This window comes from Gouania willdenowi, chromosome 13 (assembly GCF_900634775.1).
Source record: "Gouania willdenowi chromosome 13, fGouWil2.1, whole genome shotgun sequence".
NCBI lineage: Eukaryota > Metazoa > Chordata > Actinopteri > Blenniiformes > Gobiesocidae > Gouania > Gouania willdenowi.
In genome coordinates this window covers 758,983-774,254 of record NC_041056.1, presented here as the reverse complement: position 1 = coordinate 774,254, position 15,272 = coordinate 758,983, and the positions used below count along the sequence as shown (strand labels likewise).

Below are 15,272 nucleotides of genomic sequence, written 5' to 3'. Positions count from 1 at the left end.
GTTTTTTTATTTTGTTTTGTGTGAAATTTGTTTAGTGCATTTCTTTTTTCATTTTATGTATTGTAGTTTTGGGGGATATTTTGTGTGTTTTTAAGTCATTTATGTTTGTCATCGTTTTGTCTATTTTATGGTCTTTTTGTTTCATTTTCATCAGTTTTTGTCAAATAATTGTTTTTAAGTAACAATAGCTAGACTATGACTAATTAAAAAAAATACATGGTAATAAAAAATATTTTAAAATGTTTATAGTTTTATCAACAAATAAAAACTAAACTATAATTCCAGTAAAATCCAGCGTCTTTTAGCATCACTTAATTTACAGGTAAATCATTTTATTTTAGTCAGTTATTTTATTCATCAATGATTATTTTTTAAAGGAATAACAATTTCACATTTTATAAACATGAATTATTTAAACACTGGTCTTTGTCTAGAGGAAGGGGCGGGGCTTACCACATGTGATGATCTGCTGTTTGTCTCAAAATTCAACATAATGCAGGTGTAAACATGTATGTTCACAAGCAGAATTATAGAATTACAAATGATAATTCACTTGAAATGTTTCAAGTGTGGATATATTTGTTGAAATGCAGCATCTTATTAAAAAACAAACAGCTGGAGGCCTCGTGTGGATAACCTGGACCATGTGGAGGAGCTCAGAGTAGAGAGTGGTCCTCACTACATGATGTGATCCAGATCAGTGTGTGTGTAAGTTCACCTCACACACCTGAGGACCTGTACAGCTCACACACTGGTCCCACATTCCTGAGGATCCACAGAAACCTGGCGTTCATAGAAAGAGTCTGAACATCAAAGGGAGACTGACAGTTAACAATGACGTCATCACTTTGTGTTTGTGACTCAGTGAGAGCAGTGGACACACACACACACACACACACACACACACAGAGAATACTGATGTTTAACAGCTTTAACCTGTGCAGAGGCTTTAATAGTTCAACTCTTTCTACTGCTGCATTCTCGGTGATAAACTAGACTCTGGCGCCCCCTACCTATAAAACATCTGCATTACACCAACAGATTTATGTGGATTTCATTTATTTAGTGACTATTTCTAGTTTGTCTACAAATAAATCACCTTTACTGGTGAAATGATTAACTGCCGTAGTTTAAACAGTTTTCTTTCTGTTGTTTTTTTGGTTTGGTTTTTTTGTCATTTTGAATCATTTTCATTCCTTTTGTGTATTTTTCTGTGTTGAAGTCATTTGTCCATTTTTGCCAGTTTATGAATATTTCCGTCCTTTTGTTCAATTTTTTTTTTTGTCGTTTCTTGTGTTTTTATGTCTATTTTTATCATTTCGTGTATTTTTCAGTCCTTTGTGCATTTTTCTTTGTTTGTATTTTTGAAGTTATTTGTACATTATTCTGTAAGTTTGTGTATCTGCACAGATGCATCTAATAGAAATGAAATACAAAAGTTTATATTTTGTCATCTAGGAATTTGTAATGAAACAGTGACATTTTGTGGGAAATTGCAGGACTTTGGAAAAATGTGAAGTTCTTCCAACAATTTGACTGCGATCATGTTTTAAAAGCATGGTTAATTGTGATCCACTGCAAATATTACAATGATTAATCTTTTCTCTGTTATTTTAACTTTCTCCTGCAGGCTGACTATGGGGCTCTTAAGGGGCAGATTCGGCCCCCGGGCCGTAGGTTGGACACGTAGTAAAGCTGTGGTTAATGAAGCACGGAGTCAAACTGCAGGAGGTGAACACGAGGTTTATTTGGTGCTTTTTTCTGCTCGGTGGGCTTTGAAAACATCTCACTTCTTTTTTTCATTCTGTGTTTTTCAAACGTTACACAACTGAGTGAGTCACAACCCAAAGCCTGCGTTCATTCTTTGTGGGTGAAATCACAGCTTTGACCCAGAGGAAAATATTGCTGTTCAACTGCAGAACAAAAACACGCCTCACAGGCTTTTATTTTTAATCATACGAGCGACGCCTCGGCTGCGTCTACGTCTGATCTATCGTTACAGTCACAGAAATATGACTTCCTGCTCCATTAGAGTGAAGAACACACACACGCACAAAATGATTAGTCATCATTATGTTTGCTTTTCTTCTTCTTTTTCTTCTTCTTTTTGTCGTAGTTTTCCGTAACGTCACCGTACGATGAGTCCAATGGTTCAGATTTCACACTGACCTGCTCCTCCTTCACCTCCACACACTGTCCTACTCCTACCTCCTCCCTCTCTTTTTTCTTCTTCTTCTTCCTCCTCCTCGTCTTCTCGCCCTCCATCAGAACTTCCTCAACTTCCTGTTTCACCGTCACGCCTTCCTCCGCCTCCTGGAGTCTCTTTTCTTTCTTCCTTTTCTTCCTGTTCTTCTTGTTTTCCTCCGTGGTGGCGTTCCCGTCCACCTCGCTGAGGGCGGGGGGCGTCTGGACTCTACGCTTGAGTACCACTGGGATGGAAGGAGGCGGAGCCGCTGGGATGACGTGTGGCATGCGCTCAGCACTGCCGTCCTCATAGCTCTCACACACGTTCACCAGACCTGAGAAGGCGGGGCCTAACACCATGGGTTTGGATGGTCGGCAGTTGGCGGTGAGGAGGCGGAGTTCTGATGGGCTGTGATTGGATGCCAGGATGTTGTAGATCTTTTTCTGACCCCCGTCAGAGGGAATCCTGAAGGTCTGCAGTCCTGAGAGCGCCACCTTCACCCCCTGGAAACTGGAGGAGGAGGAACGGCCATGTTAGGATCATCATCATCATCATCAGGTGTGTGAGCGTGCTCAGTTTAACACACAAGGTCTGAAAAAGGAACCGTTTGTAGCTTTTTATACCAAACAATCATTGAAACACACATTGTTTATTACATTATTGTTTTCATTCACCAACAAAAAATAAAAAGGCATGTTTTGTTGCTTTGTGTGTTTTTGAAATAATTTTGTATATTTGTTATTTTGTGTGAATATGTTTTTTCCATTTTATGTGTTGTTAATTTACGTATATTTCTGTTAGTAGTTTTTATACTTTTCTTTAATTGTATGTGTTTTGGTTGTCGATGTTTTGGTTTTCCTGTTATTTTGTGCATTTTTGTTGATTTGAGCATTTTTTTTAAAGTTGTTTTTTGTATTTTTGTCAATCATTTCTATATTTATCTCCCATTTTGTGTGTTTTAAAAGTCAAATAGTACATTATTTTAATTCTGTGTGTTTTTGTTTTAAGTTATTCTGTCATTTTTTGTTGTTGCTTTGTATATTTTCCTATCATTGTGTATATTTGTTGTGATTTTCTATATTTGTCATCATTTTGTGGGTTTCTGTCATTATGTGTATATTTTGTTGTTTTGGGAGTTTGTGTGTATTTGTTGTAATAATCTACATTTGTCTCATTTAGTGTGTTTTTGTTGTGGGTTTCTGGGTTTGTGTTGTCATTTTTGCATGTTTTTTTCTGTCGTTTTGTGTACTTTGACAGTTATTTTGTGTGTATTTGTTGTAATATCCTATACTTGTCTCTTATTTTGTGTGTTTGTTTTGTGGTTTTGTTTATTTCTGCGGTCATTCTGTGTACTTTTTGTTGTTGTTTTGTTTGTTTTTCCTGATGCACTGTAAGGTGTGTGTGTCACCTCTCAGGGTTGAAGCCTGTGGGAGCTTTGATGAGCCATAACTCGCTGTTGTCGTCCTTCAGGCTTTTCGTCCACGTGCTGCGACATGGCTCGTGGCAGAACGTCACAAAGTCAGAGGGACACTGGTATCTTACTGTGGATGCAACGGTAACAGTTTATTATACTTCTTATTAATCACAAGAGATCAACCAGAGTTTAAATCTATCACCTTCACTTTCTCAGAGTGAAGACAAACCTGTTCTTGTTATTTCTACTTCAAACACTTTGCTATGACGTCATTTAAATATAATTATGATGTTTTTGGAGTCGTTTTGTTATTGGTTGGTGTATTTTTCTGTTACTTTGTGGTAGTTTTATGTGTTTTTGGCATTGTTTTGTGCATTTCTTTTTCTGTATTTGTGTGTGACTTAAAAGTAATTGTATTATTGTGGTCATCTTAATTATTTTTTCTGTAGTTTTGTGGTCCTTTGGTGTACTTTTGTTTGACATTTTGTGTGTTTTTAGAGTCATTTTTCTTGTTATTTGGTATATTTTTCTGTCGTTTTGTGTTTTTGTGGTCGTTTCGTGCATTTCTGAAGTAATTTTGTTTATTTATGTTTGTTTTGGAAGTCACTTAGCGCGTGCGCGACCGGCGGGGGTCATAGGTCAAGAGGGATATAAATGTAAACAACGTTTGTGCAATGCACTGAGATTTTCAGCTGACTTTTTGTACAATAATGGTCCCTAATCTGTCTGACATTCCAATATATTGTAAGGTCAACACTTCAATGAGTATTTGGGCTTTTATTTGTAATGGACAAGGAGTCGCAAAAAAATGAAGTGTCTGGCATAATCTATGGTTAGCTGAATGTGTCAATAAAATTGATGATTATAAGGTATATATATAATGTTTAATTTTATAAATGATAACTAAATATACAGTATATTAATGATAGAGGTACTATGAGATGAACAGAATATAATGTATCACCTATTTCTTGATTTGGTCTAATGTTAATGTGTTGATGACTAATAATTGATCCATATCACAGACATGTACTGTACATGTATATAAACTAGTCATTATATGACAACAGGCAGGTATTACAGTATGAGTTCTCACTTGGAAAAGATATATTTATGAGGTACACTATTCATTAACCAGGTTCATATGATTATTTTTATTTATATTACGCTATTTATTATATTATTTACCTTTAACAATGTGAAGGAAGTGCACAATATGGAAAAGGTCATTTCATTTACAAGTTTTCTTTGTGTAGTCTGCGTATGTATAACAATCATTAATATTAGTGTTGTTTTTTTAATACACCGCTCGGTGTTTAATAAAGTATTTTCTGATTCTGATTAAGTGAAACAGCACTGATCAGCTGAGTCATGTTTACAAAATGTGACAATAACCTGAGTCACTGTTGAAATGTCAGGAAAAACCGGAATTTTCAGCTCGTGCGCAGCATTAGCTTTAGTAGCATTAGCTTTAGCAGCTAACTTAGTCTTTCTGCCTTGGAAACTAATGCCACGTTTGCACACAAAATCTTTTAAGAAATAAACGCTCCAACGACAGAAATAATGTAAATCTGTCAGACTCGCTTTCTACATCGTCATCCATGGAGCGTTTATCCCTCTTGACCTTTGACCTAATGCGGAAGTACTGAACCAGAGTGAGTGTGTGAAAATGTTTACAGCTGAAATATCTTAGATCATGTTTTGTTGTTTTCAATAATCAGTTAATGATTTTACTTTAAATCATTAGCCAAACTTCTTAAGCTTATCACAAATACTTTAACACAAATTAAAAGGCTTTTAAAAAAGTAGGAATCATCACATATTCGGAGCTAAACCGTTCGCACTCACCGTTTTCTTTAATTCTTGATTCGGCGGGAGGAGCATCGGTTTCTTCTTCTTCGCTGGACGAAGATGAAACGTTTTTCGGCATTTCTGTAGTTTAAAAACTACATAAACTAAATATTCTAAGTGTGTCGTTAATGTGTTTTTGTCTGCTGAATCAGAGCTATGCACACGCACATGTCTGGGTAGAAATGAACTCTGAACTCTAATGACGTCACTTCCGTGTCAGACCGTGTTGTAGTTTGATGGGGCGGTCAGAGTATGAGATCGGGACATCTGAAAGACTACAACTCCCACAGTTTCCTTCGCTCGGTTACGTAACCTCACAACGTTCGTTGGAAAAGCCGTTGACAGCAGATTTTTTAGGCCGAGGCGGGTAAACAAATCGGAAACATGGAAAAAGAGCCGCAACGAGTCTGAAGTTTGAGCCCATTTCATTCTTAAACGATGTGTGACTTTGTTTTAAAGTGGTGTCGGCTTCGTTAACGTAGACATCTGTAGGTAAGGAAAGGACGTGCACCTGTCGAAGCTAACTAGGTTAACGCAGCTAACCCGTGCTAGCCGTTAGCTCGGCGTCTGTAGGTCCGGACCATGTCGTCGCCGTCCTCCTCCTCCAGGCGCCAGTGGTGCTACCTGTGCGACCTGCCCAAGATGCCCTGGACTGTGGTGTGGGACTTCAGCGAGGTGGTCTGCCGCGGCTGTGTCAACTACGAGGGGGCGAACCAGATCGAGTTCCTGATCGCCAGCGTCCGGCAGCTGAAGCGGACTCACGGGGTGCAGGACGGCGGCGTCCGCTCTTCTCCCGGTCCTCCGTCCAGTAAGCACCGGAGCGAGCAGGCGGTGGAGGGCGGTCGGCAGCACGCGGAGCGCTACGAGCGGGGGTCGAGCCGGGAGTCCACGGCGGCCCGTGTGCCCCCCAACGGGCTGCACCGGGACGGACCGCCACCCCCGGAGGTGAACCGTCAGAGCCCCAGCGGCAGTAGGAGACCCATGCTGGGGGCCGCCATCCCTCCCAGCCTGGTAGGCCAGAGCATCGCGGGCATCCCCCACGGGCTGCTGACGGGGATCCCCGCGGGTTTGACGGCCCGGACAGCACCCATGAGCTCCCCCATGATCTTCCCCGCCCCCGTGCTGGCCGAGATGAGCCGCAGACACTTGGGCATCGGGATGGGCATCCCCCCCTTCATCACCCCGGAGCTGGAGCGGGAGCTGAGCTCGACCCAGAGCCAGAACCAGCCCAAAGCCCAGAGCCAGGCCCACACGGCGGCCTCCGGCACTAAGAACACCGGCCTCACCTCCTCCTCCTTCTCCATGGCCGGGGGTGTGAGCCAGACCAGCCCCAAGCCCGCCTCGTCCCCAGCCCGCCAGCCGCGGCCCCTCACTTCCAGGTCTACACATTTCTAAAGTCTCTTCAATAATAATATAGTGTCTGAAAAACTCAAACAAGGCTTTATATGTAGTCCTGTCATTAATAATTAATACAGTGTGTTGTCATTTCATGTGTTTTTGGTGTAATTAATTTTTTGTGGTCTTTGTGTATTTTTCTCTCATTTTGTGCTTTTTATTGTTGTGTGTTTTTGAAGTAATTCTGCGTATTTTTCTCTCATTTGTCTTTTTTTGTTGTTTCGTGTGTTATGAGTCAATTTGTGTTTTTGTTGTTGTTTTGTAATTTTTCTCTAATATAGTTTTGTGTTTTGTTTTGTTGCCGTTTTGTGTGTTTTTTGAGTCATTTTGTGCATTTATGTAGGCTAGTGTGTACTTCTGTAAATTTGTATGTTTTTTAAGTCATTTTGTGCTCTTAATTTAAGGGCCACTCAAAATTAAAGGAGGGACCCATGTGGCCCCCAGGCCACAAGTTGCCTTTGTCTGTCTACACTCTCATCTTCTACCCCACACTCACACATACCTGTAGCACATTTTCCAATTAAATGCAAAAATGTATTTACACCTGTATGTCCAATCTTTAATCTACCCAATGCAATCTGTTCTCTTCTATTATATAATATATATTATATTTTCTCTTATATGTCTGGAACACACATGAACCTGACATCTAACTTTAAATTAAACATAGTTTAAAAACACTTTTTAACCTGTTTGATTTTATTCTGTTCTGTCCTGTGTAAAGTTCTTACTATTGCCAACATCTCTACTGTATACTGATAAATGATCTGGGGTTCTCTCCCTAATTAGTCTGTTTAATTTTGTGTGTCCGTTCTTCTTGTCCAGGTCCGGGGCCGAGCTGCTGGGGTCTAGCTCCTCAGCGGAGGCGGCCACCACGGCTGCGGCTCTGCCCCACAGCGGCGCCTCGGAGCTGGGCTCAGCCTCCAACAACAGCAGCAACTCCACCGGAAACACTCTGTCCTGCACCCTGTGTCACGAGAGGCTGGAGGACACACACTTTGTCCAGTGTCCGTCAGTGCCAGGCCACAGGTTAGTGTGTGAGCCACATGTTGAGAAACATCAACGAAACCATTGCTCGGTCAAAAACACACAGAGTGACAGAAAAATGTACTAAACAACAACATAATTACATTTGAATGACTGGAAAACACTCCAACTCTTTGTTGTTTCTTATGTTAATGTCCTCAGTCTGATTTTGTGTGGCCCCCAAATTAAATGCACAAAATGACTCGGAAAAATAAAATGCACTCAAAAGAACAGCAAAAATGACAGAGAAGTAAGTAGAACGACAACAAAAATACTTAAAATTACTTCCAAAACAAACATCATTTTAATAATGAAATGCCTTCAGAAATGCACACAAATAACAGTAAATACACAAAATGTTTAAAATGATCACAATAATACACAAAATTACTTTAAAGCCACACATACACAGAAAAGGGCTAAAATTAATGTACACAATGTCAAAACACAAAATATATATACAGTATTTTGGCATCATTAAAAAAAAACATTTTTAATTAATCCCAATTTCTGGTTAATTACTGTAAATAATTCCTATGAAAAGTTTATTTATTTTTTTAATACTCTAAAATGAAAATATAAAACATATTTAAAATATTCTCCTGAGTTTAAGTTCCTGTGAAAATTAGAATTATTGAAATATTAAATGAGGCTGAAAATGCTTGATGGGTGATTCATTAAGTTAAATCTGCTAAATAAATCTATTTTCTATGCTTCATAAGTCAAAACATTTTGCTGAAGTTTCCCAAAACATGTTAGTGAGGAAATAGTTGTGATTTCCATTTGTTTTCTGTAATAATGGAAAGTTTGAGTACCTTAAAAAGGTTTAATAATGAATTGTGAAGAATTAAGTGAAAATCCTACAAAAACCGTTGATTGTGGTTCCTGTTCAGGTTCTGCTTCCCCTGTACCCGGGTCTACATTCAGAGTAGACGAGGTGACGGTGAGGTCTACTGTCCCAGTGGGGACCGCTGTCCACTGGACAACTCCCCCAACAGCCCCCCCTGGGCCTTCATGCAGGGGGAGGTGTCCACCATACTCGGCACCGGAGCGCCGGGAGCTCCATCGGCAGCGCCGCCCGCTGCAGGCTCCGCCCCCGCAGCCACATCAGGAGGAGGCGGAGCGGCGGCAACATCTGGAGCAGCTGCAGGAAGTTCAGCAGATGTTACCGTCAAGAAGGAGAGGGAGACGTGATGGATGACGTCGATGGAGCAACAGGTACACACACACACACACACACACACACACACACACCTTCTAAATGTCCTTATTAGTAGATCTATGTATGAAAACACATTATTATTCACCATATTCATTTTATTTCCTCTTTAGGACTACTTTACAGTTTTAGAGCCTGTGTTCCTCCATCTTGAAATCATGTGATTGATGATGTCACACGGCCCCACTTCCTGTAAACATCCCATTGTTTTCTATTGGAGTGAAACATTCAGCCTGATTTTTAGATCATTTAGAAGCTTTTTCTCTTAAAATGCTAATTTGTAAGGATGCATTGATCGATCGACTCACTTACTTTGGGGATCGGCCGATTCTTGGAGTATATGTTTGCACAGCCGGAAACCATCGGTCTAGAACCCATTAAATTAGGACCCGTGGTTTAGGACCCTACTGCTATTTTTGCAACAGCACCAACTAAAGGCCGAATGTTTGAGAACGCAGGTTTATGAGCTGGACTTAGAGTGTGGGCTTTAGTCTCAAGATAGATGGTGATAAGCATATTTTTTAGTTCTGAATAATATCTACTGTAAATGATGCCTGCCACACCATCATGCTGCGAGAAGAGAGGGGGGGGGGGGCTGCAGCCCCAGAGCCGCGACCCCTTCAGGGACACAGGCCATGTGAAAAAAATTGGTGGTGAATTAAAAATAGCAAATTTATGCTAAACGTAGGAGGTGTTAATGCAATGGTCAGAATTTTTGTGTCATTAAAGCATCAAAATAATTAGCGCCCCATGCAATATCATTGCACCTGGCGTAGTGCTTTAATAATCATTAAATATAAATAAATATATCTGCTCTGTCAATGTGTTGTGCAATAGTGTGTTGTTTAGTGTGCTACCTAGGGCTGGGCGATATGGCCTTTTATAAATACCGCGATATTTTTAGGCCATGTCACGATACACGATATATATCTCGATATTTTGCATTACCCTTGAATTAACACTTTGATGCACAAAATCACACCAGTATGATGATTCTATATGTCTACATTAAAACATTCTTGATCATACTGCATTAATATATGCCAATTTTAAACTTTCATGCAAAAAAGGGGATATCACAACTAAGTCAAAGTTGACATAACTGTATTTATTAAACAGTGAGTGGCTCAAACATAAAATTGTCAACAGAAAGTGCACGTTCTGTGCAAAATTGTCACAGAGACATTTCAAAACAAGACATTAGTGCAGGATGCAACTCACATGGCATTTCAAAACACAAAATTAAAGTGCACTTTTTGTACATAATGCCACTACAATATTTTAAAACAAATAGTGCCCTTTTGTGCATGTTGTCATTAAGATGACATTTCAAAACAACACTAAATTTAAGTGCACCTTTTGTGCATAATGCCACTAAGATATTTAAAAAAAAAAAAAAAAAAAAAGTCCGCGAGTTTAACGGTATGGTCATTTTCAACACCGCACAGACTACAAGCTGCGATATATCGAGTATATTCGATATATCGCCCAGCCCTAGTGCTACCTTTATGCTTTAATCAGCTTATGAAATAATAACATTGTTTGGTTAACTGAGAGAATGCTGAGCTCACCCAGCATAGTGATGGTGTGCATGTGGGGTGCGCTTAACGGACCTGGGGGGGCGGGGAAGAAAGCGCCAAGCGGAGTGAGAGAGCGAACACGTGCAGCGCATACACGATTCCACACCAAAGAGGAGGACCTCATCAGAATCAGCATGGAGCTACCAGAAGTGATGGGCTATGATGTAGTGGTGTAACAATACATCCATCCACATCAATTAATTAATTAACAACCCATTTACATTGATGCACAATGAAAACATCGATAAACATCATCATCTTTAAGATACGCCTCCCTGTTTGGGGATGGTGGCATAATGTAGCAAAAGCTACGCAACAACAAAGCCTTGTAGTCCCTGCTGCCACCCACCCACATGTGTACACGGTGCTCTGCAGCCGCTGACCAGTAATGCCCCACTGCCACTTCCTGAATGTGGAGCTAACCGCTATAAACGCCAACGAAGAAGACACGCAAGTAACTCGAGAGCTGCACGGAACCTGAGTTGTTTACATTGTTGCTCTGCAAAACGATAAGGCGAAGAGAAAAAGCCACATGAAGAAAGCGGTAAAAATGATGAACGATATATCAGGAAATGAAATAATAATGAAAGCACAGCGCTACAGTAGTGATGCTGATTTAAAATAAGAATTGGGTTGAAGAAAGTTGTTTTACTAGTGGTTTAGCATGCACATGAATGCACAGACTGAGATGTGATACTTTCAGTCAGTGCTCGTAAATAGGTTTATTTATAATAACTCCTCACAACAAACAGCATCTGTTCATGTAAATAAACAGGACTACTGAATAACAAGTGTCTGGATGTTTACTTAAGATATTTATTTATTATTAAAGAAGGAAAAAAATGTATAAAAACCATATATGTAGCATTATTATCTGTGTACACTTCATTCTTTGATTATTACGTTTTAAAACCAAATCAAAACAAATAATTCATGTGGTTATTTTTATTTTACACAAATTCATCATTAACATGTCAATATATATTATTAATAACATGCCAATGTTAAAATAATAATATTATTAATAATAACATGCCAGTTTTTCCCCATCTGGTTCCAGTTTGTTACAGTGAAATCAACTGTTTTAAAGCCATATTTTTGTATTAAGAACATATTACACCGTAGTAATTTAAATAAAACTATTAGATACTTTTTATCACTCACACAATTCAAAGTCTACCACTTTGTTAAACGTTACAGAATGGTGTTTATACTGTTTATTTAATGTCTGAAACCTGAAAGACCTTAGAAATAAAATGGTCAAATCATATTCCAGTTGTTTTTTGGGAGTTGGTAAACATGTAAATGATTGTGTGAGATGGGATATTTCACATCATATCGATCACAGGCTTGTGAATCAAAATCGTATCAACATTGTATCGTATCGTGATGAAGCTAGTGACTGGGACTACCACCCAAAAGTCCTTCTATCCTCAGAGTTTGTGAATTTTCAACATTCCTTGGTTTACTCGCTAACTTCAGCCACCAGAGCGTGTCAGCGCACTGATTAAGGTTAAGTAATGGTCCCTTGGGAGAGCTCTTCTTCTCTGCTTCATTGTCAGAGTTGGAACTATCGCCCCCTGCAGTTATAGATTTTTTTTCAGTCACAACTTTTTATCCTCTTTCTGTAAATAAGAAGTTTACACCAACAACTTTAATTTTTCCTGATTTTTTTAGAGCAACTAAAAGCAGCACAAGTTATTTTGACTGAAAAAAGCTTTTAAATGATCTAAAAATCTACTAAATGATGTTAAAAAAAAAAAAAAAAAATCTACTAAATGATCTAAAAATCAGGATGAATGTTTCACTCTTATAGAAAACAATGGGATGTTTACAGGAAGTGGGGCCCTGTGACATCATCAATCACATGATTTCAAGATGGAGGAACACAGGCTCTAAAACTGTACTCTTATTTTTAAAAGGTAATAAAATGAATATGGTGAATAATAATGTGTTTTTATACTTAGATCTACTAATAAAGACATTTAGAAGATTTTAAGACACATTTGTAAAAACTTTGAAGGATCTTCTATCATTTCTACATGTGATGTTGACGTTGTTTCTCCTCAGAGTCGTACATCTGATGATGTTTTTCTCTGCGCTGCTGAAACACTTGAACAGGAAAGACACAAAGACCCGTGAAATGTAAAAACCTGGATTCAGTGACGTCATCGATTCCTCAACACTATCCCACGCCATCCACGGGAGTTTGTTTTTAATTGTCCTCCGTCTGACTCCATGTGTGCTCACCTTTACTTCTGCACACGAACAAGCAGCCACATCATCATCCATCCCATCATTCAACTTTACTCTTTATTCTGTTGGTTTTGTGGCAAAGATAATAATTATAAAGTAAACGTTGTTGTTGAACAGCAGGACGGAAGTTGTGATTAAAGTGTGAAAGCAAAACATCTAAACAGGAAGTACTTTTTTAATCAAATTTAAAAGGAATTCAAATCAAAGTAAATGTGTTTAATGATAATTTTAATGCGATCTCGACTAAATAATCAAATCAATCACATGTTTCTGTTGCAGTTTCTACTTTATCATGATCCCTAAACTCTCAGCGAGAAGCACAGAAACACTCGGCACAAATTCTAACCAATCAGCACGCAGACTGCACAGGCAGCAGAGCCAATCAGAGGACAGGTTTAAAGCGTTTTTCTATGTTTTATCGTTGCTTTGGCATCAGGTCCAGCCTGTACGCTTCACCGCGAATGTATACGAGTAGATATATCTATATAGATTTATCCAACCAACGGCCTCGGACTCTATTTTCTATAGTAGAATGTTAACTGTTCTATACTGTAAGGAGCTGTCGTAGTATTACGTGAGTCATAGTTTATGCAATACGTTGGAATACTTCTGTAACGCGCTGCTTTAAAACAAACGGTTTCCCCTTCGTCACAGATTCATTATCAGATTTTATTTATCCAACAGGAGCTAGTGCAGGGATCTCATGTTTCTGATCACGTAAAAAAACCAAAGCTTTGGACAAATATTATTATTATTATTCCTGCTCCGACCCTTTGAGATAAAACTTTTACATCAAACTCGTCTTTGCAGAAGTGTAATTAGGATTTAATTTGCACTGATTTGTCCCGCAATCCCTCGTGAAGTGCCTTTTTAGAAACGTTTACCGTGTGTGTGTGTGTGTGTGTGTGTGTGTGTGTGTGTGTGTGTGTGTGTGTGTGTGTGTGTGTGTGTGTGTGTGTGTGTGTGTGTGTGTGTGTGTGTGTGTGTGTGTGTGTGTGTGTGTGTGTGTGTGTGTGTGTGTGTGTGTGTGTGTGTGTGTGTGTGTGTGCGTGCGCGCGCCTCAGGAAAAGTCTCGTGCAGTCACTTCTTTATCGTCCGTGTTCCCTTCATCGTCTCAGCTTCTGTTTTCTTTGTTTTTTCTCGTGCCGGCTTCTTTCATTTGTGGGAGTTTTTGTAGGTTTTGATGGTTTTATTGCAGATTTGTGTAGAAAATAAAAAGCAAACATAAATGGGAATACGTTGTGGTGCTTGTTTTGTTTGTTTTATAGTCATAAAAATACGCAAAATGACAATACAAATGCACTAAAAACTCAAATGACATAAGAAAGGACAACAAATACAAACAAATGGTAGTTAGCAGAATGGCATGAAAAATACACATAATTACACAAAAAGTCAAAAGGAACACACAAAATAAAAGAAAAATACTCAAAATGTAAATAAAAACAGAAATAATGGTAAAAATACACTAAAGATGGGAAACTAATTAAAATGATTAAAAACACTGATAAATCCTTTGTTTCCTGTTAATGCTCACAAGTCTCGGTTCAGTCGCTTTATCGTTTGTTGTTTGCACGCTCTCAGCTTCTGCTTCTTTCATTTATGAGAGTTTTTGTAGGTTTTGAGGGTTTTATTGCAGATTTGTGTAGAAAATAAGCAAACAAATGAAAGATGGTTTGTTTTGTTTAATCATCTATCATCTTCTTTTCATGAGAGGTTTACGACTGTAAAGAGCTTGAAATGTTCAGTTATTGCTCCACTAAAGCTTTTCAAACAAGCATTGACTTAGATACAGTATATTGTGCTTTTATTTTGGAAGGTCATTGCTTATATTTAGCAAGCAGTGCAGACTATGCACGAGTAAAAAAATAGACACTTCCCTTATACACCTACTGATAATCATAAATATACAAAAAGACAATAAAAATGCACTAAAAACTCAAACAACAAAAGAAATGACAAATACACAAATATAATTAAAATGACTTCAAAACCCCACAAAATGACTAAAGATACGCAGGAAATGATGACATGGACGGTACACAAAACAGCAAATATGTCAGCAGAAATACACAAAATATTCACAATAACAAAAATACATAAAATGACAAGAAAAACACAATATTAAAGAAAAGTACCCAAAATATAAACAAAAATAGACAACGCAATATAACAATACAAAAAATGATTTCAAAATCACAACAAAAATACTGAAAAAGTCAGAAAAATAAAAAAAACAATTCCTAAAACGTATAAAAACCAACAAACAAAAAAAAGACCTAAATGACAGAAAATACATTAAACAATTCCAAAAACTTATAAAATGAGTTTCAGAATACAAAAAAA

The 15,272-nt window shown here is 38.4% G+C and overlaps 2 protein-coding genes across 2 annotated transcripts; one reads left to right on the top strand and one right to left on the bottom strand.

The window, feature by feature from the left end:
- Positions 1–1,723: 1,723 nt before the first annotated feature.
- On the bottom strand, positions 1,724–5,759 carry polr1g (RNA polymerase I subunit G). The gene is made up of 3 exons (XM_028465223.1): positions 5,448–5,759; positions 3,594–3,726; positions 1,724–2,695 (listed from the first exon to the last, which is right to left on the bottom strand). Exons 1-3 carry the CDS (start codon positions 5,527–5,529, stop codon positions 2,062–2,064), a joined length of 849 nt encoding a protein of 282 aa, XP_028321024.1. The 5' UTR covers positions 5,530–5,759; the 3' UTR covers positions 1,724–2,061.
- A 2-nt stretch (positions 5,760–5,761) lies between these two features.
- On the top strand, positions 5,762–14,161 carry irf2bp1 (interferon regulatory factor 2 binding protein 1). The gene is made up of 4 exons (XM_028465222.1): positions 5,762–6,829; positions 7,671–7,874; positions 8,765–9,089; positions 12,741–14,161. Exons 1-3 carry the CDS (start codon positions 6,033–6,035, stop codon positions 9,063–9,065), a joined length of 1,302 nt encoding a protein of 433 aa, XP_028321023.1. The 5' UTR covers positions 5,762–6,032; the 3' UTR covers positions 9,066–9,089; positions 12,741–14,161.
- Positions 14,162–15,272: the final 1,111 nt, after the last annotated feature.